General features: G+C 38.6%; 1 protein-coding gene across 2 annotated transcripts in view; it reads right to left on the reverse strand.

The window, feature by feature from the left end:
- The window catches only part of tbc1d32 (TBC1 domain family, member 32), a 241005-nt gene that overhangs the window by 151986 nt on the left and 66163 nt on the right, over positions 1-22856 (reverse strand). For both annotated transcript variants that reach the window (XM_063033919.1, XM_063033913.1), the window contains 6 exons: positions 12337-12408; positions 11906-12031; positions 7064-7142; positions 1884-1987; positions 1733-1794; positions 1270-1420 (listed from right to left, as the gene is read on the reverse strand). In XM_063033919.1, coding sequence (XP_062889989.1) covers positions 1270-1420; positions 1733-1794; positions 1884-1987; positions 7064-7142; positions 11906-12031; positions 12337-12408 — 594 coding nt within the window. The remainder of the gene's footprint in view (positions 1-1269; positions 1421-1732; positions 1795-1883; positions 1988-7063; positions 7143-11905; positions 12032-12336; positions 12409-22856) is intronic.

Here is a 22856-nt window from a genome sequence, read left to right on the forward strand (position 1 = left end):
TTCACTGTTCAATAGAGCTTCGTTCAGTCTGCACTGGTGATCATGATTGTCCAGTTACCTGTCACTTCAATTCTACATTCTACTTTCCAAGCCCATCAAAAGCTCATGGCAATTCAAGAACAGCATCTTATCTTCTAACTAGTCATATTACACAATCCTAGGACTTCAGATAACCAGTCTTTATAATATATATTTAAATTAGGTCATTCTTATGAAATGTCAGTGATCGAAAACATTAAAGTGGTCTCTTTTTCCACAAATGCTGCTTAATCTAGTGAACATTTCCAACATCTTTGTTTTCTTTTCAGATTTCCAGAATCTTCAAAGATTTGTCTGTACAGTGGCTGGTGTCTCATAGTTGCTACATTGATTTTTGCACTTTCCCCCCATTATTCTCTCCTCTATTCTCATTGATCTTACTGTACTTAATCTCCTCCTCCAAAGAGTTTGTTTGCCATGTGCAAGACTTCATCACTCTCCTGCAGCCAGCACCATCACCATGTGTCATTCAGCTTTTCGTTCCCTCTACTGGAACACAGAGATTCATTATTCCCCACACTCATTCCCATTTTCTGTAACTTTAAATGCCTTAGAGTGCAGCAAAATGAAATATCAGCTAATCCTGGTAAGTGCATTGTTGGAAGTGTCTGAGACTGAATTAAGAGTGTGTATCCTTCAGTGCCTGTTTTTCTGGTGAAAATGCTCAGCTTAATAACAAACTGCCTTCTTCCCACTGCCTTTCCAATCCTGATGAGTGGTCTTGGCCCGAAATGTCAGCTGTTTATTACTTTCTATAGATACTGCCTGACCTGGTGAACAGTTTATATGTGTTACTCTGGATTTCCAGCATCTGCAGAATCTGTAAGCTCTGTTTCTCCATTGTTTTCTAACTAATTTGACATTACGCTGCAATGTACTATGAACTCAGACATATGGCCATCCTATATCAAACTAATTAGCTGGACAGAGCTGCCAAAGGATATTTTGATGTAGAAATAAAAAGCTTGCAATTAAAATGCACCCAAAAAGGAAGCTGCAATTTACAATGACCATTTCTATTAAAAAGGCAGAATAATGCAAACAAAACAAGTTCTAAAAACGGTGATCAAAAGCTTGCATGGAAAAATATCCAAAAAAAGATTGTATAGACAAATTCCATTATTCTGCTGATTTGTCAACGTCTTATTCCATTCAGTTTAAGTGCACTAGCATCATTTAAAGATTCACTGTCCAATATAAATAAGCTTCTTATATACTTATTATTTTTACCATCCATTTCTTGAACCAGCAGGCTTTTATATCCAACAGTGCCAGGAAATAGACAGGTTCCAGTACATGGTCTGACGTGTCAGTATTAAAACTCTGTTTATGTGTTGCTGACAGTAATGACAGAGTGCTCTCCACTATCTCCTCCATAAACCTTCAGAAAAGTGAACATCAAAAATTTAAAACTACTTAGCTAAGAATCACAAATACTTGCCATGCAATATTACTCATATGTTTTTTTAAAGCAACATCAAACAATACCTCCACAAGAAGAATATTCCAAGATATTTTTAATTAGTCCAAATGTCTTTAGTATGATTTTATTCAGATATGATTAAGTACACTACTACCCAGTATGACAAATAATTTTAATTACAAAACCTTAAAAATTAATTTAGACTTTAGTCATGACTTAAAATGCCTCTCAATTCTTCTGAAACTCAATTATCATAGTGTTAAAATATACTTCTCTGGATGACGAATCCAGAAGGATGGAACTTCTTTCTGAAACTCATTAAGAAGACGAAACTGTAAGAAAGTAAGTTAAGGTTAATTTAAATACCTCAACATTAATACAACCGTAAAACACAAGGGCTTCAATTTGCATCAAATGTTACCTTTTTAAGCATCTGTATAACATCAGGATTTGTTATATCCATACTAACAGAAAGAGTGGGAAATGAACATTGATGCGAAGTAAAGCAGGACTCCAAATGCTTAGCTACAAGAAAACAGATACAAGTGTAACATACATATTACAAAGAAAATTCTATGTTTGAAGCAAATTATCAAAATGTAAGATACTGCATACTTGCAGGCAAATAGTGGTAAATCAATTTTTATTTAAGTTATAAGTTATAAATAAGAAGATAGGGAAAATGCTACCAAAGGCCATTAAATTGAGGAGGCTAATGATTTGCTAAAAAGCAGGGAAAGTAGGATTCAACCATCTAAAGTATACAAAAGTTGCAGTAAATCAAATAACAAATTTCACGACACATGCCGGTGATAATAAACCTGATTCTGATTCTGATGACTTACTCATAAAATATACTAATTTAAAATAGATTGGATCAGGCCAGCTGTAAAACTGAATGAAGTACAGATATCTTGGAAAGGTGCAGGGATGGAAGCAATTTCTGAATAGCATGGTAGCACAGCAACTTATATTGTGCTTCACAGATTGAAGGATCCAATACGACCCTGAACTCAAGTGTTGCCTGTGGAGTTTGCACACTAGCAGTGAGCACTTTACCTCACACATTTCAAAGTGCTGCTAAGTTTACAGTCTACTGAAAAATGTCCCTCAGCATAGAAATGAAAATGGCAAAAAGATGCAATGAAGAGCTAATGGACATGTCAGACAAAATTAGCACAGGGATACAGTGACATAATGTAAAAGGAAATGGTAAATGTGAGAAATTCTGCTGATGCTGGAAATCCAAAACAACACATACAAAATGCTGGAGGAACTCAGCAGATCAAGCAGCATCCATAGAAATGAACAGGCAATTGACGTTTCTGGCCGAGACCCTTCTTCAGGACTGGAAAGGAAGGGGGAAGATGCCAGAATGAAAAGGTCGGGGAAAAGGGAAGAAGAATAACTAAAAGGTGACAGGTGAAGCCAGGTGGGTAAGAAATGTAAAGAGCTGAAGGGGAAAGAATTTTACAGGGGAGGACAGTGGACCATGGGAGAAAAGGGGAAGGGAGGGGCACCAAGCGGGGGGAGTGACAGGCAGGTGAAAAAAAAGTAAGAGGCCAGATTGGGGGATAGAAGAGGGAAGGGAAAGGGATTTTTTTTTTTTAACCAGAAGGAGAAATCAATATTCATGCCATCAGGTTGGAGGCAACCTAGACGGAATGCAAGGTTTTGCTCTTCCACCCTGAAGATGGCCTCATGGTGGCACAAGAGGAGGCTATGTACCAACATGTCGGAATGGGAATGTGAACCTGAATCGGAATGTTTGGCCACCAGGAAATTCTACTTTTGGTGGATGGAGTAGAGGTGCTTGACAAAGCAGTCCCCCAATTTACCATAGGTCTCACTAATGTAGAGCAGTGGTCACCAACCTCCGGGCCGCGTACCGATACATTGCCGTGAAGAATGCAGCGACGCAGCGGTAGTCGGAAAGCAGCCAGCACATGTTTAAGAAAAAACCCGAAATAAACAAGCTAATTAATTAGGTGCAGCCCGGCATGTAAATGTCGGCCCAGATTGCGGCAATGTATCGGTCCGCGGCCCGGAGGTTGGAGTTGCATCGGGAGCACCAGATACAATAGACTATGTCAGCAGATTTGCAGGTAGAGTGTTCCCTCAGCTGGAAGGACTATTTAGGGCCCTGAAAGCAGGTGAGGGAGGAGGTGAATGGGCAGGTGTAGCACTTTGGTCATTTGCAGGGATAATTTCTGGGATGGAGATTAGTGGAGAGGGACAAACAGAAAGGGAAACAGAGAGGGAATCACAGAGGGAGCGATTCTCACAGAAATGGAAGGTGAGGGTACGGTAAGGATATGGTTAGTGTTAGGATCCCTTTGGAGATAGCGGAAGTTGCAGAGAATGACGTGTTGGATGTGGAGACTCACGGAGTTGGAGGTAAGGACAAGAGAAACTCCATCACTGTTAAGCCTAGTGGAAGATGAGGGTGAGTGTGGATGTTCAGGAAGTGAACAAGGTGTGAGTAAAGGCAGCCTCAATAGTGGAGTAGGGGAAGCCTCGTTATTTGAAAAGAGGACACTGATGGCAGAATATAGTATTAATGGTAAGACTCTTGGTAGTGTGAAGGATCAGAGGGATCTTGGGGTCCAAGTCCATAGGACGCTCAAAGCAGCTACGCAGGTTGACTCTGTGGTTTGCATATGGTGAATTGGCATTCATCAATCGTGGAATTGAATTTAGGAGTCAAGAGGTAATGTTGCAGCTATATAGGACCCTGGTCAGACCCCACTTGAAGTACTGTGCTCTGTTCTGGTCACCTCACTACAGGGAGGATGTGGAAGCCATACAAAGGGTGCAGAGGAGATTTACAGGGATGTTGCCTGGATTGGGAAGCATGCCTTATGAGAACAGGTTGAGTGAACTCGGCCTTTTCTCCTTGGAGCAACGGAGGATGAGAGATGACCTGATAGAGGTGTATAAGATGATGAGAGGCATTGATCGTGTGGATAGTCAGAGGCCTTTCCTAGGGCTGAAATGGTTGCCACAGGAGGACACAGGTTTAAGGTGCTGGGGAGTAGATACAGAGGAGATGTCAGGGGTAAGTTTTTTACTCAGAGTAGTGAGTGCGTGGAATGGGTTGCCGGCAACGGTGGTGGAGGTGAATACGATAGGGTCCTTTAAGAGACTTTTGGATAGGTACATGGAGCTTAGAAAAATAGAGGGCTATAGGTAAGCCTAGTAATTTTTAAGGTAGGGACATGTTCGGCACAACTTTGTGGGCCGAAGGGCCCGTACTGTGCTGTAGGTTTACTATGTTTCTATGCTGATATCCTGGTAAAGAAAGCGGCATCCTGGGAAACGGGATTGATGTGATTGCTCCATCTGGCATGACACAAATGGGGCAAAAGTCCTCCTTCTATGTCCTATGTCATAGCAAGTGAAAACAAAAGGTAAGAAAGAGGCCTTAAAGAGATCTGAAAATGGCACTCGAGATTTTTACAAAGGTGACATTACTTACCTTAGAACAAATGAAAGAAAGTGAAATGAAAAATTACAGGACCTAATGCGAGTTAGAACATGATGCTTTAGTTAATTACATGTCTGAAGAGAGCAATCAGGAGTGTATAAGAATAGTTAAATCTGAAAGTAATAAAAACAAAGATAATATTTTTAATTGTAGGTAAGTTAAGGCAGTGGAACAGTAGTAGACATTGTTACAGAGGTAAAATAAATGGCCTTCATAATGTCATATTGTAGATATGTCAGTGGTTATCATCCCAGGCAATGCTCCGTCTAGATTTTTTTCACAGCTTCACAGGCCAACCATTGTTCTAAGCAGGAAAGTTTTACATCCCTGAAAACTGTCTGGCACTTCATATTGACATTATATAAAAGAAAGTTCCAGCTGTGTGGCAACAAAGGCTATATGCGTAGGAACATTTTAGTTACTGCAAAGCTTAGAGAGAACAGTGATCCAAGAATTAATTGTGATAAGGTTCCAAACAGTCTGGTTCAGCCTCTGATTTGTCTCAGGAAGATGCTCATGAATGGAGTTGAGGTACTTTTTATAATGGGTGCCGAAGATAATTGATCTGACTTCCTGATTATTGTTAGGAGTGATGTTTTGCTTATCCAGAACTGATTGCCGGATGAACAGTTCGACAATTTTCTCCACTTGCTCCACCATGGTGAATTAGTTTAATGACTGCTTAGCCCACTGCTCTACTTTCTATATACACAAGACTGTGTGACTAGGCATAGCTCAAATACCATCTATAAATTTGCTAACAATACAACCATTTTTGGTAGAATCTTAGGTGACGATGAGAGGGCGTACAGGAGTGGGATATGCCAACTAGTGGGGTGGTGCTGCAGCAACAGCCTGGCACTCAACGTCAGTAAGACGGAAGAGCTGAATGTGGACTTCAGGAAGGGTAAGACAAAGGAACACATACCCATCCTCATACAGGGATCAGAAGTGGAGAGAGTGAGAAGCTTCAAGTTCCCAAATACACTCAAAAACTTCCATAGTTATACCGTGGAGAGCATTCTGACAAGATGCATCACCATCTGGTATAGAGGGGCTACTGCACAGGACTGAAAGAAGCTGCAGAAGGTTGTAAATCTAGTCAGCTCCATCTTGGTTACTAGCCTACAAAGTACCCAGGACAACTTTAGGGAGCAGTATCTCAGAAAGGCAGCATCCATTATTCAGGACCTCCAGCACCCAAGGCATGCCCTTTTCTCACTGTTATCATCAGCTAGGAGGTACAAAAGCCTGAAGACACACATTCGGGAACAGCTTCTTCCCCTCTACCATCCGATTCCTAAATGGACATTGAATCTTTGGACACTACCTCATTTTTTTTAATATACATTACTTCTGTATTTGCAAGCTTTTTTAAATCTATCCAATATACGTAATTGATTTATTTGTTTATTTATTTTTATTTTATTTATTATTTTTTTTCTCTCTGCTAGATTATGTATTGCATTAAACTGCTGCTGCTAAGTTAACAAATTTCACGTCACATGCTGGTGATAATAAACCTGATTCTGATTCTGATGAATTGGTCAGATAGTAAACATAAGTTTGCTGCAATGCAGTTGAATTTCTAGCCCCGGTTTAATTTCTGCATACGTGATCATGGCTCTAACCTCAACATAACTAATAACAATGTAAATTTTCAATTTATAAAATGTGTGATAAGCAAATCATGACATTGTGCAGCAGTTTCAAATAGTAGGTTAATTAAAAATTATCTGCATTTACAATAAAATAATTAATTAATTACAGCAAACAACCTTAAATTAATCCACTTATGTAAACTGCCAAATTGGAACTAAACAGCAAAAATGAAAAATGTTGCTGTCTTCATTTCCAATTCAGTTTAGCTTCAAATGTTACAGTAGTTTTGTGATATTGTTGCATTAGTTCATTGACATTAAATTGGTTTCTATTTGATTTCAAGGAGCAACTCCATGAAATATATACAATAATGCCAGATTGGATACTTTTCTGTTTATACATATTAAAATGTTTTAAAAATATTACAGCATCTTCTCAACTAGCCACAAATATCTTATTATTTTTAGTAGTGATCCATTTTCTCAAAAACTTGCAAGTAAATTTTATCATACCCAGGCTTGTGTAGATTTCTCTTGAAATACTGAATGTTGATGATGAAAATGTTTTTGCATAGAATCGAAGGCCTTTATCCTGAAGGAAATGAGTATGGAATATTAGGTATTATTTTTAATTTCATTGCCATTCTCCACATTCAATACATATACCATTTACCTTGTAAAACTGAATACTCAATTTATTTTTCAGCACTGAACAAATAAAAAAGGTGAACTCTCTCAATTTAAAAACGTGGGCTGAGAAATTTGCATCATATTTCTTACATTACAATGTCAACAGTCACCTCTATTGCACTTCAAAAACATTTTGAAAAAATAAAATCAAATTATTTAGTCCCTATTTCAAAACTATAAGCTTTATTGTGTAATGGTGTTTTGCTTCAGAGACAGCAGGCATTTTCTATATTACCAGTACATTCCCACATGAATGGCAGGAAGGCAAAAGAAAGGAAATTATAGGCCAGTTAGCCTAACCTCAGTGGTTGGCAAAGTGTTGGAGTCTATTATTAAGGATGAGGTTTCGGGGAACTTGAAGACAAATGATAAAATAAGTCAAAGTCAGCATGGTTTCTGCAAAGGGAAATCTTGCCTGACAAATCTGTTAGTTCTTCGAGGAAGTAACAAGCAGGATAGGCAAAGGAGAAGCAGTGGATGTCATTTACTTGCATTTTCAGAAGGCATTTGATAACGTGCCACACATGAGGCTGCTTAACAAGATAAAATCCATTGGTGTTACAGGAAAGATACTGACATGGATAGAGGATTAGCTGACAGGCAGGAGGCAGTGAGTGGGAGTAAAGGGGACCTTTTCTGGTTGGCTGCCAGTGACTCATGGTGTTCCTCAGGGGTCAGTATTAGAACCACTACTTTTCACATTGCTTATCAATGATTTAGATAATGGAATTGATGGATTTGTAGAAAAGTTTGTGGATGATACAAAGCTAGGTGAAGGGGTAGGTAGTGCTGAGGAAGCAATGTGATTGCAGCAGAACTTGAGACAAATTGGAAAAATGGACAAAAGAGTGGTAGCTGGAATACAGTATTGGGAAATGAACCATAATGTATCTTGGTAAACAGAACGATAGTGTGGACTATTATCTAAATGGGGAGAAGGTTTAAACAGAGGTGCAGAAGGACTTGAGAGTCCTTGTGCAAGACTCCCAGAAGGTCAATTTACAGGTTGAGTCTGTAGCAAAGGCGGCAAGTGTACATAAAAACAAAGAGATAAAGCTGAAGCTTTATAAGACACGAGTCAGGCCGCACTTGGAGTATTGTCAACATATCTCAGAAAGAATGTCTGTCATTGGAGAGAGTCCAGAGAAGATTCACGAGGATGACTCATGGGAATGAAGAGGTTAACATATGAGGAGTGTTTGACAGCTTTGGGCCTGTACTCACTGGAATTTCAAAAAATGCAGGGGGATCTCATTGAAACCTACTGAATGTTGAAAGGACTAGATAAGGTGGATGCATAGAGGATGTTTCCTGTGGTGGGAGTATCCAGAACGCGAAGGCACAGCCTCAAAATTGAGGGGCGACCTTTTAGAACAGAGATGAGGAGGAATTTTTCTCATCAGAGAGTGGTGAAAGCAGGTGTATGTGGTTGAGTGGGATTTGGGATGAGCCATGATGGAATGGCAGAGCAAACTCGATGAGCTGAATGGCCTAATTCAGCTCCTATGTCTTATGGTCTTATGGTGACAGTACAACCAAGCACTACCTATAATAATAAACAAGTATGTGCGCCTTTCCCTTTGTCAAATTTAGGGCCACCCTCACTCAGAAATCTCTTCTGAACATCCTTTAGTCTGCCTCTGTTGAGATTATACCTCATGGCAGTTTACTGGTCACTGCTGACCTGAGAGGGTAACCTACAATTTTTGAGAAATATAACTCTTAAGCACTGATGCAGTGCTGATATTCATAGAACGAACTATAGCCTTTACATATACCTCATTATCAGTAATATCTACCTCACCTCTTTTTCCCCCTGATGACCATGAAATCAGTTCCCTTTGGAGTTTTCCTCTGGCATTTCTATCCGCTAGTTCTGAGCAGCAACCTAATGAAAGCTCCTTCAGTTGTGATAACTGGAATCAGTCTTAGGATTGGCTTACCCCCAGATTTTTTTAAGCAGACAGTAATGTCAATGACCAAAGGACAGATTTGTCCGACCCTTTAATGTTTAGTTTGTGTCTTTGGCATTACTAGAAATTTATATCAGCTATGCTTTTCAGATTAAATATTATTGAAAATCGCACCAGATACAAAGTTTCAATATTACACAAACAGGAGAAAATCTGCAGATGCTAGAAATCCAAAGCAACACACACAAAATGCCGGAGGAAATCAGTAGGCCAGGCAGTATCTATGGAAAAGAGTAAATAGTTGACATTTCAGGCCAAGGCCCTTCTTCAGGACTGGAAAGGAAGGGGGAAGGAGTCAGACTAGGAAGGTGCAGGAGGAGAGGAAAAAGTTCAAGGTGGTAGGCGATAGGTGAAACCGGGAGGGGTGAGGGGATGGTGTAAAGAGCCGGGAAGTTGACAGGTGAAAGATTTAAATAGCTAGAGAAGGAGGAATCTGATAGGAGAGGATAGAAGACTATGGAAGAAAGTGTATGGTGAGGAGCACCAGAGGGAAGAGGTGGGCAGGTGAGGAGATAAGGTGAGAGAGGGAAACAGGAATGGGGAATGGTGAAAGTGGGGGCAGGGGGCATAAACAGTGGAACTTTGAGAAATCGGTGTTAATGCTATCAGGTTGGAGGCTACCCAGACAGAATATAAAGAGAAGAGGCCATGGACTGACATGCTGGAAAGAGATTGGGAAGTAAGATTGATATGTGTGGCCACCTGCTTTTTGTCGCAGTTGGAGTGAAGGTGCTTGATGAAATGTGCTCCCTATCCACGTCGGGTCTCACCGATATACAGGAGGCCAAATCAGGAGCACCGAAGACATTACATGACTCCAACAAAGCCGCAGGTGAAGTGTCACCTCACCTGGAAGGACTGCCTGGGGCCCTGAACGATAGTGAGGGAGGAGGTGTAGCAGCAAGTTTGGGTTTTCTGTATTCTGTGGCTTTCTGGAGAAGACAAATTTTGGAGATGTATTCTGCATACATACTTTGATGATAAAATGAACCTTTGAACCTTTAGAGGTGTCAGAAATGGACCAAGTATACTTGAGGACAGGGTGGAATTTGGAGGCAAAGTTCATGAAATCGATGAGCTCAGCATGGGTACAGGAAACAGCACCAAGGCAGTCGGCGATGTAGCACAGGAAGAGTTGGGGTGTGATGCCGGCGCAGGCTAAGAACATGGACTGTTCCACATAGCTGACAAAAAAGCAGGCATACTGGGACCCATGTAAGTGCCCATGGCTATTCCTTTGGTTTGAAGGAATTAGGAGGAGCCAAAGGAGAAATTGTTAAGGGTTAAGGAAATAGTGAATATTACACTATTTTTGACAAGATTTGGGCTAAGAACAGCTGCAAAATGTCTTGCTCTAGTCAGTCCAATGTTACTTAATGACCAGCATTAATCTTTCAGAAAGGCGCACAAAACGTGGCATTGTGTAAATCAGTTTGTAGTTTTGGAGCACTTAAAAAACCAATGAGTTATAGTGTATAGTATCAAGAGCTTAAAAAACAGTAGTTTTGCTCTTAATACACTACACAAAGTACAAAGAGACAATTTTCCTTTCATTCAGGTTACCAGAGAAATTTTGCCAAATGCAAATAATTTTTTACTTTAAATTAAAAATCAATGAACTTGGAATCTGAATAAATAGCATAACATGTTTGAGGAACTCACATCAAGAATTATCTTTGGAAGGGGAAACAGCATTAGCATTTCAAGATCAAAATTAAAATTTCAAGAGAACAGGGAAAGTGATGTAATAAATTAGTTTCAAATTGCAAAGAGGGTAGGGGAGGAATGGATGCACAAAGGAACTATCTCCAATAATGCATCATTCATATGATAGAAATATAGAGGAGGGGAGGGAGAAAAGAGAATGCAAACAAAGAAACATGCTGAAGCTGTGAAGCTGTAAAACCAAAATGTGAAGGCTGCTGATACAGATTTGTAAGATCAATCTAGTTTAAACTCTTCACAGACAATTCTAGAAAGCTATCTTCCTTTCCTTAAATTTAACATCGCTTTAGATTTTTTTTTCTCTGATTCCTCTCATTTATCTATTAATGAGATGGTTCTATAAACTTTGGATCATACAAAACCACCCTTCCCCGACCTTTCTGCAATTCGAAATTAATTTGCATTCTTACTTCCTAAGTTCTGAGGAAACCTGAAATGTTAAACTGGCTTTGTAGACGCTGCCTGACTTGCAGGGTGTTTCAAGTATTTTGATTTTAAATATTAATTTTATATTCTAGCCTAGTACACACCCACCTCAGAAACCTTATTGTTATGTCATCTGACTTTGTACTGGACCCATACATAGAACACAACCTCTAACCATTTGTTAGCCACTCAATGGATTCCACTGTCCATCCTGTTGCCACAAGACAGCAGAAGAATAAGTTTTTAAAGTGCCAATATGTACTCATGATGCCACATACAGTATTTGTAACGCTTTGCACAAATCCAATTTTCTTTAACACTTACAATACTTTTGAAAATGCAAGGTTACAACACCTAAAACACTTTTAGCAAAATGGCTATGGCCCAAATATATTCTGTTATTTTCTACAATAGACAACAAAAGGGAGCAATTAATCAGTTAATGCAAACAGTTACTTTAAGAAAATCGTAAAATAGTTCCCAACCAAGTAGTAACTTCCAGTGTTTAGTAAATTCTAAGGGTTTAGTTTTAACTTATTACACTCAGCGTAGGATCTGGATCTGAAAGAGCTGCTGCAAGGTATTTGCAGAGAGTTCCCCAGTATTCACTGTTCAATACGTCAGATGGAGGAGCACAGCACAGGGTGTGCAAAGCATCTTGTCGAACCTTAAAAAGAAAGCTTCACGTCAGTTAACCAATGAACTGAACTTCTAGGATGAAGTTGAATCACATCAACCTTCATTGTTAATATTAATGTCTAGTGTTATTAATGGTGATTAATAACAGTGTAATATTCATATCCAATGGTTAATTCACACTGAAAATATAGCAATTTCACCTAGAATGTAGCAGTATCGCATTTACTGAAGTCAAGGGAACATCAATTTGTTCACTCTACTTTTTACTGTCAGTGCAACAGAATATTGACATCTATGATAATAATAATAGATATTGAATAATGCCACACTCACCTCCTTTGCCTGGTTGGGATCCATTCTTCCTATTATAATCTCCAACTGTTCCTGATTCATAAATGGATAATTCTGCAATAAAATATTATATTTGACATATTTATTTCATAAAAGTATTATGAAATACTGTAAACACGAGGAATTACTGTACTTTAGTTTACAAGTGTTTATTGTTACTAATTTATTTTATTGACTACAATTGATGTCTTTCAATTGCTCTGTATATATTTAGTGAAACTTCTTACTAGTAGAACTGTTGTAAATAATTGTATTTACTAATACTGGCAGCAAAATCTTGTTGCAGTGATTTCTACGTATCACTACGCTGGTAATTTATGAAACATTTCAAACTTTTCTCCCCAAAGGAATCCAGTCAGTATAATGAATGAACACACAATATCAGAACTTAACATAGACATACATGAGCATGTTGCATTATTGCAAAACCTGATTGCCAATTATCACTCAAATCACTATAAAAGACATCTACCAATTATTCAGCCATAGTTGGTAATTATAATTTGCAAACATCCACAATTGGGTTTTCAACAATACATGTTATAGATTTGATAAATTTTAAGATAGTATTTTAATGTTCTCATACCTGTGATCTTGGATAGGTCAATGACCCTTTATTAGATCTTGGATAACTTCTAAATTCAACAACTTTTAAAAGATGCAGAGAAATTAAGGGTAACAAGAACAAGAAGAACAAAAGGGAAGGTGTGTGCTGATGTGAAAATATTTGGCTGTTGTAAGGAGGCTGCATATTAAGGAGACCTGAATAGGACTTCTTGTTTATTCTTCTCTTTCAGATTTTATTTGCTTCTTTCTTATTTACACCACCTTCAAAAATACCTTTACTACTTCTGATGAAAGGACAAGATGGTGAAACATTGCATGTTCCTTTTTCTGCCAATGTTGTCTGATATGCTGAAATTTCAAACACTTTATTTCAGCAATTCCAACAACTGCAGTATCTCATTTCTATTTTTCCAAGACATATCAATGTTATCTTCTAGTGTTTACAGTCCTGTAACATTTCTCAAAGTAATAAACAAAATATTTATGATTAGTTGAAAATCGATGCAATGAGATTTTTGAAGCTGTCCTGTCACAACTTCTGTTGAACTCAAGTTCAAGTTTGTCCCAAGGATTTTTGATAGTATTGTTCCAGGGCTTTCCAGTGCCTACTGTAGGTTGTCCATAATTCAGCTCCATACAGTAATGCCAGAGGACAGCCGCCCTGTAGCCAAAAGTGTTGTTTGGACCAGTCGATCACATTCTTCAAAGACTCTTTTCCTTAATCTTGCGTAAGCTCCACTCGCACTACTCGGTGGTAGTTAATCTCTGAGTCTATGTCTGCTTTTGAGGAGAGAATGTTGCCTAGGTAGGAAAAGTGGTCTACATTTTCAAGGGGAATATCATCAACTTCCATTGAGGGTCAGATAAACAGCTACTTGGGAAGTGGCTGACATAGGACCCGTGTTTTTGTTTACGTTTGAAAAGGTCCTATATGCCTTGGCAAAAGCATTCAGGATACATTAGAGATCTGATAACTGCTACATGCACAAGGAGATCTGTGTTTTTTTTTTGTGAGAATGATGTAATGGTGTTTTGGAGGTCACCTGATGTGATTTTCCCGCCGATGTGAGGTCACGTGATGACATGTGCACCATGGGTTTATAAGGGTCGACCCCAGATGACACAGTTAGTTTTTAGTTTGTAGATTTCCAGGTAGAACGTGCTGTGTCTCCGTTTCTGTTGCTTGTTTGTTTTTGTGACGCAGTTTCATTTTTAAAATGGAGCGTTGCGTTCTGTTGCGTTCAATATTATTGGACTGGAAATTTTTGCTAGATGTGCTGATTTACCCTATTCCAGCAGTAGCAGGGGGAGTGAAGACTTTATCGAAGTACAGGAGTCTAAGGATTGAGAGGAGTCGGCATCGTTTGGCAGTTTAACAAAGGATTGACCTTATTGAGTCTTCGTTGAAGGAGTAGCGACCTGCATCGAGATAACTCTTGCCAAAAGAAAAAAAGAGTTCATGCAAAGGTTTGCTCTCTCTAGAATTTAAGGTCAGTTGTTTTAAACTGTTTATTTACGGCATCGTGAATCCTCCGGACAGAACCAGCAGGAAAGTCGCGTCTATGAAGAAATTCTTCTCCAGAGAAGTCTCTCCCAATTAAATGTGTAAATCTAGTCATAGTCATAGTCATTGATCCAGAGGGAAATTGGTTTTCGTTACAGTTGCACCTTAAGTAATTAAATAGTGATAAAACCATAAATAATTAAATAGTAATATGTAAATTATGCCAGGAAATAAGTCCAGGACCAGCCTATTGGCTCAGGGTGTCTGACCCTCCAAGGGAGGAGTTGTAAAGTTTGATGGCCACAGGCAGGAATGACTTCCTATGACGCTCTGTGTTGCATCTCGGTGGAACGAGTCTCTGGCAAAATGTACTCCTGTGCCCAACCAGTCCATTACGTAGTGGATGGAAGACATTGTCCAAGATGGCATGCAACTTGGACAGCATCCTCTTTTCAGACACCACCGTCAGAGAGTCCAGTTCCATCCCCACAACATCACTGGCCTTACGAATGAGTTTGTTGATTCTGTTGGTGTCTGCTACCCTCAGCCTGCTGCCCCAGCACACAACAGCAAACATGATCACACTGGCCACAACAGACTCGTAGAACATCCTCAGCATCGTCCGACAGATTTTAAAGGACCTCAGTCTCCTCAGGAAGTAGAGACGGCGCTGACCCTTCTTGTAGACAGCCTCAGTGTTCTTTGACCAGTCTAGTTTATTATTAATTCATATCCCCAGGTATTTGTAATCCTCCACCATGTCGACACTGGCCCCCTGGATGGAAACAGGGGTCACAGGTGCCTTAGATCTCCTCAGGTCTACCACCAGCTCCTTCTGTTGGACTTTCAAATTTACCATTTTAAGAACTATATCTGACTTCGCATTTAACGGTTTAAGAACCAGTGCTGAGTGACGATATGTTAAACGGCTGCATAACAGCTAACTTCCGGTTAAAGTTTTCATTTGTTTTTTTCCCTATCGTTTATCCGTGTTTAATAAATGTTTGGTTGGTTTTATATAACCTGTCTTGATTGATATTCATTGTTGCCGTTTACGTAACATAATCTGTGGGGGCTCACGGGTGATGTTCCAGTTTTGAGTTTAAGTGCTGGTAATTGCCATTTTGATTTGGAAAAAGGAAATATCTGATTTTTTTTGGTTTGATTGGTGTGTGTGTTGTATTCGGCAACAATGGATATTGACGGGTTTTTGGTCACACCTGACTCGGGGTCTTTAGAGAATGTGAGAAAACCTGAGGTACTGGAGATTGCTAGGAAGTTGGATATTAAAGGAATTACGAGGATTTCCACCAAGGCTTTCACACAAAGAAAAATCACTGAGCATTATATTAATTTGAATTTATTTGATGAGGAGGTGTTAGATAAGTTTCCAAAGAGTAATCTGGAAGTGCAGGTACATCTTGAACAAATAAAGTTAAAGCAATTAGAAGCTGATTTGGAAAAGAGTCAGTTAGAAGCTGTAAATAAACAGAAGGAATTCGAGGCTATGGAGGCTAATAAAATAAGGGAATTCGAAGAAAGAGAGGCCCTTAAAAAAAAGGGAATTTAAAGAAAGAGAAGCTGAAAACCAGAGGAAATTTGAGCTAGAGATGCAGAAAATAAAGTCCGGGAGTCAATCTTCTGGTTCTACAAAACTGTTTATTGCTAGTCGTGAGGTTATTTTGGCTCCTCCATTTAATGAAGCTGAAGTGGACAAGTATTTCCAGCATTTCGAAACCCTTGCTCTGAGTTTAAAGTGGCCGAAAGACCAACGGCCAGTGATGTTACGAAGTGTAATTAAAGGCAAGGCACAACAAGTTTATACAGCTTTAAATGCTGATCAAGCACTGAATTATGATATTGTTAAGCAGCACATATTAAAGGCATATGAGACGGTTCCGGAAGCGTATAGAGAAAGATCCAGAAGTTTGAAGAAATCAGTGGAAAAAACTTATGCGGAATTTGCCTATGAGAAATCTGTGTTTTGAGAGATGGGTTTCCACTAAAAATGTGAATGAGGAGTATAATAAATTAAAAGAGCTGATGTTGCAGGAGGAATTTAAAAGAAGCATTCCTGTTGAAGTGAGAACATACTTAAATGAATGGGACACTGCTATATTGCAGGAGATTGCTAAATTAGCTAATGAGTATGTTTTAATTCACAAGAATAAATTTTCTCAAGGTAAAACTTTTAAAAGGAAAAATAGCACAGAGAGTCAAGGTAAACCAGAAATTAAATCTGAAGTTAGTGAGAAAAGTAAGGATGAAGGGAGACATGTGAAGGAAAGACATTTTGGTATTATTTGTAATTATTGTAAGAAACCTGGACATGTAGTATCTAATTGCTTCTGACTGAAAGGAAAGAGAAAGTAGTAGTCCCAGATGCTTGTGTGCAGCGTATTGAAAAACCTGTAAAGCCACAGGGTTCAGAAAATATTAATGAAGATGTGTCAGAGTCTGACCAAGTTAAGAAGGGATATGAAACTTCTATAACAGAAGGATTTGTATCCTTGAACGAAGGATCCAATTCAGTACCATTAAGAATACTTAGAGATACTGGAGCTTCTCAATCACTAATATTAGACAGTTTACTAAAGTTTAGTGATGAGTCTGACACTTGAGGTAAATTATATAAGAGGAGTAGGGAGTGCCCTTATGCCAGTACATTTACATAAAGTAAATTTAAGGTCAGGATTAGTTACAGGCGTTGTTAAAGTAGGATTACAATCCAGTTTACCTGTAAATGATGTTTCCCTTTTGTTAGGGAATGATTTAGCAGGTGGACAAGTTTTTCCAGAAGTGCATTTGACAATAAATTCAAATTCTGAGGGATTCTAACACAGATTCTTCCTGTGTTGTAACAAGAGCTATGGCTAAAAAGACTGATGTAAAGAATGAGGTTGTTACCTATGACTGTTCAAATCAAGCTTCGAATTTTGAGGATGTATCAGAAACTTTCTTACCTACGTTATTTGATCAGGATTTTGGTGGAAAGTCTGACCAGGAAGATTAGTCTTTATCTCGAAAGGAGATGATAGCAGAGCAGGGTAGAGATCCTGAGATAGTTAAATTAAAAGAACAAGCTCTTCCAGATAGTGAAATTGAAAAAGTGCCAGTTGGATATTATTTTGAAAAGGGGGTATTACTGAGAAAGTGGAGATCGCCTACAATTCCTGCTAGTGAGGAATGGGAAGTTAATTATCAGGTAGTAGTTCCTAAAATTTACCGAAATGAGATTTTAACTATGGCTCGTAAGTATTCCTTTGGGTAGTCATTTAGGTGTAAAGAAAACTATGAACAAAGTTTCTAAACATTTTTGTTGGCCTAGTTTAAGACAAGATGTGGCGACATTTTGTAGAACGTGTCATACGTGTCAAATTGTGGGTAAACCTAATCAAGGTTACTCCAGTGGCCCCACTGCAACCAATTCCAGTATTCGGTGAGCCATTCTCAAAAATCATCGTAGACTGTGTAGGTCCTTTGCCAAAAACTAAAACTGGACATCAATATTTATTAACTATTATGCGCACAGTGTCTAGGTTTCCAGAGGCAGTACTTCTTAGGAATAACAGCCAAAACGGTGACAAAGGCTCTTATAAAATTCTTTACTTATTTTGGGTTGCCTAAGGAAATACAATCAGATCAAGGTAGTAATTTTATGTCTGGGTTGTTTCAGCAGATAGTTTATAAACTGGGAGCAAAACAGATTATTTCCTCAGACTATCATCCAGAATCAAAAGGAGCCTTGAAGAGGTTTCATTCTACACTAAAAACTATGATTAGGACATAAGGTGTGGAAAATGATAAGGACTGGTATGAAGGTATACATTTACTACATTCTGCAGTAAGGGAGGCAGTACAGGAATCATTAGGTTTTAGTCCTTTTGAACTTGTGTTTGGGCATAGAGTTCGAGGACCTTTGGCTTTGTTGAAGGAACAGTGGATTAATAAAGAAGTACACACTAATTTGTTAGATTATGTCTTGAAATTTAAAGAAAGATTGTATAAAGCTTGTAACTTGGCCAAGGAAAATTTAAAGTTGGCTCAAGAGAAGATGAAGACTTGGTATGACAAGGAGGCTAGGATGAGGTCATTTAAGGTACTGGGTTTTTTCCCAGTGCAAACGAACCCATTACAAACTAAATTTCATGGTCCTTATGAGATTAAATCTAAGGTAAATGGTGTAGATTACGTGGTAAAAACCCCAGATTGGAGAACGACAACACAGCTGTATCCCATAAATATGATAAAACCGTATTATGAGAGAGAAGCTACTACTATGACTGTTGTGATCAATAATGAGTCTGATCTTGATGAAAATTTAATAGAGGACTCATCTGAAACTCATTTTAAACCCAACATTATTTCAGCCAGGTTACCAAATTCAAAAATTCTGGAAAATACTAATACTAATGAAAAATTAGCTCATTTACAGCCAGAGCAGAGAGAGCAGATGAAACAGTTAATTTTTAAGTTGAGAGATTTATTTCCAGACATCCCTACACATGATGTAGATGTTGGAGACGCAAAACCCATAAAACAATATCCATATCGAATGAACAGGGAAAAATGTGAACTTGCTGAACAAGAAATTAAGTCTACATTAGAGAATGATATCATTAGACATTCTAATTCGAATTGGAGTTCACTGTGTGTTATGGTGCGTAAGACAGACAATTGTATTAGGTTTTGTACGGATTACAGAAGGGTGAATGCTGTGACAAAAACTGATGCATATCCAATCCCTAGGGTAGATGATTGTGTGGATAAAGTTGGACAGGCCAAATTCCTTACAAAAATTGATTTGTTAAAAGATTATTGATGTGTTCCATTGACAGACAGTGGTAGAGAGATTTCAGCATTTGTAACCCCATCTGGGTTATATGAATATAATGTTCTTCCATTTGGGATGAAGAATGCACCAGGTACTTTTCAGAGGATGATTAATAACGTGATTCAGAGATTAAAAGATACAGATGCCTATATTGATGACTTAGTTACAGGAAATAATACGTGGAAAGCACATATTACTGCGGTGGAGAAACTATTTGAGAGACTTTCAAAAGCTAACTTAACTATTAACTTAGCTAAAAGTGAATTTGGTCATGCCACAGTGACTTACCTTGGTTATGTTGTGGGTCAGGGCAAATTAGCACCTGTTCCAGCAAAAGTTCAGGCAATTTTAGAAGTACCCACTCTAACTAGTAGAAAAACTCTCAGAAGATTCTTGGGTATGGCAGGATATTACAGAAAATTTTGTAAAGATTTTGCAAACATTGCTCTTCCATTAACTAATCTCTTGAAGAAAAATGAGAAGTTTGTCTGGACAGAGTCTTGTCAGGAGGCATCTGATAAATTGAAAGCTATAATATGTAGTCAACCTGTATTTAAATCTCCTGACTTTGAAAAACCATTTTTGTTAGCTGTAGATGCTAGTGATGAAGCTGCAGGAGCAGTGTTACTTCAAAAAGATGATGGTGATGAAGTTGATCGTCTGGTAGCTTATTTTTCTAAGAAATTTAATGCCCATCAAATAAATTATTCAACAGTAGAAAAAGAATTGTTATCTCTTGTTTTAGCTTTGCAACATTTTGAAGTGTATGTTGTTTCTACGCATAAACCACTCACAGTTCATACTGATCACAATCCATTAGTGTTTTTGAGTAAGGTGAAAAACAAAAATAGAAGATTATTAAATTGGAGTCTAATGTTACAGAATACAATATCTTGATCACTTAAGGGTAAAGATAATGTAATCGCTGATTGCCTGTCTAGATGTTAAATGTACAATGAAAATTTGTTTTTTGGAGTGATATTTTAAAATTTGTAACACTCCTACTGTACATTAGTTTGTAAAGGGCTGAAAGATAAGATTGCATATATTGTGTATTTTGTAAATTTTATACCTTTGTATTTTTTTGTACAAATTGTTAAAATTTTATTCTTTAAGAGACCAACTTTTTTTGGAGGGAGGTGTTACATGCACAAGGAGATCTGTGTTTTTTTTGTGAGAATGATGTAATGGTCTTTTGGAGGTCACCTGATGTGATTTTCCCGCCGATGTGAGGTCACGTGATGACATGTGCACCATGGGTATATAAGGGTCAACCCCAGATGACGCAGTTAGTTTTTAGTTTGTAGATTTCCAGATAGAACGTGCTGTGTTTCCGTTTCTGTTGTGTGTTTGTTTTTGTGACGCAGTTTCATTTTTTAAAACGAAGTGTTGCATTTTGTTGCAAGATACTATATTATTGGACTGGAAATTTTTGCTAGAGGTGCTGATTTACCCTATTCCAGCAGTAGTAGGGGGAGTGAAGACTTTATCGAAGTACAGGACTTGAAGGATTGAGAGGAGTCGGCATCGTTTGGCAGTTTAACAAAGGATCGACCTTATTGAGTCTTCATTGAAGGAGTAGCAACCTGCATCGAGATAACTCTTGCCAAAAGAAAAGAAGAGTTCATGCAAAGGTTTGCTCTCTCTAGAATTTAAGGTCAGTTGTTTTAAACTGTTTATTTACGGCATCATGAATCCTTTGGACAGAACCAGCAGGAAAGTCGCGTCTATGAAGAAATCCTTCTCCAGAGAAATCTCTCCCAATTTTACGTATAAATCTGTTGGACTTTCGAATTTATCATTTTAAGAACTATATCTGACTTTATCGCTTTAAGAACTGTTTTCGCATCTAACGCTTTAAGAACCAGTGCCAAGTGACGATTTGTTAAACAGCTGCATAACGGTTAACTTCCGGTTAAAGTTTTCATTTGTTTTTCCCTATCATAAATGTTTGGTTGGTTTTATATAACCCGTCTCGACTGATATTCATTGTTGCCGTTTACGTAACATAGTACATACAGTCACAGAATAATATCAGCATAAATCCCTAAGTGGCATGGCCTGAAGATTAATGGTGCATGGGATGTTGTCATGGAGTTACATTTCTGCAAGAACAAGCACACAACAGTTCCTAGTCTCGTGCTGGGTCAGCTGTAGACCAAGGCAATCCAGCTTGTTACGTGCTGGGACAACCGCAGATGAAGGCAATTCAGCTTGTTTTCCAGGGAACAAACACTGGACAGCAGCACCAATGGGACATCCAGCCAGCTGGATTCCAGTGTGCTTGCCACACCTCTGTACTGCCCTCCACACCTCCTTTGGCTCCTCCTTTTCCTGGGTGGCTGTAACAGGAAATGCTGTGGCACGAGGGCCTGGTCCATGCAACAACTAGCTCCCCGGCCATCAGTCCCACCAATTAATCAATGAACCGGACTTGCAGTAATTTGTGATTATAATCAAAAATTGTGCTGCTTGCTCATTTAAACTTTACAAGCTCTCAACATGAACTATTCATTGCAATAGCCAGGGGTGCAATTTTGTTAGTAAGTTGTATCATTCAAAATTATCTTGCACTTTTTAAAAACAACCTGTAACTCTTACAGGATGGTGCAATAAGTGTTAGAACTCCTTGCCCTGGAGACATTCAAGAAAGCTTTAATACAAGAAACTAAATATTCTGTAGTTTCCCTACAACCCATTGAAAGCCTTCCTGAAGGACAAGGAAATTAGGAGAGGGGTCCTGTTAGTTTAAGGAGACAGATGTACAATAAAGAGCCAAAGCAGAAAAATTACTCACTGGCAATGTCAAGTGCCAAATTAGGGAACGAATACAATGCTGTAACATGCTTAATGAAGTCATTCCCATGAACACATCTTCAGAAGACATTTCTTACTAATAAGAATGTTAGTGTCAAACACTGTTCAATGCAACTTTTCTCAATCACCTACTTAAAATCTACAATAATTAGGACCTGGCTCCTGTTACATACCAGCAGCAATAAGTTACAAATTGAGCCAGGTTTTAAAGTGAAAACCACTATCTTTATTAGTGTCTACTCAAAATATAAAAGATTAAACGAAATAAATAGAAGTTAACAGTGTTATGCGTGTGTGTGTGGCTCCCAAACAGTCAAGTTTAGGAACAGTTCTTAAAGTCTTAAGTTTCAGACGGTAAAGTAGAAAGGTTCAGCGACCCACGGAATAAATGAGTGAGGGGAGACATTTGTAAATCCACGTTAAAATGTAGAGAGAAGGCAATTACGAAGAAATTCCACAGGTTCCACGCTGGGTAAACGAAATAACAATCGCCGAAGATCTTTTCCATCGAGTCGTTCCAAAATCCACGTAAAACATCAGTGTGACAGTCACAAGATATCCCTTCTTCCAAGTGGTTATCACATAACACACCCGAATCCAGGTAAGGGTTAACAACAGTGATCCCACAGGATATTCCAACAAAAATCCACGTGTGGATTATACGAAGTGACAGTCCCACATCCAATGCACCGTGTTCTGTTGAGTAACCCAATCTTTTGGGCATGGGGAAGTATCAGACATTCTCCATTTTACAGGAAACTCCCACTGGCAGTTTGCAGT

This window comes from Mobula hypostoma, chromosome 2 (genome assembly GCF_963921235.1).
Source record: "Mobula hypostoma chromosome 2, sMobHyp1.1, whole genome shotgun sequence".
In the NCBI taxonomy this organism is placed as follows: Eukaryota; Metazoa; Chordata; class Chondrichthyes; order Myliobatiformes; family Myliobatidae; genus Mobula; species Mobula hypostoma.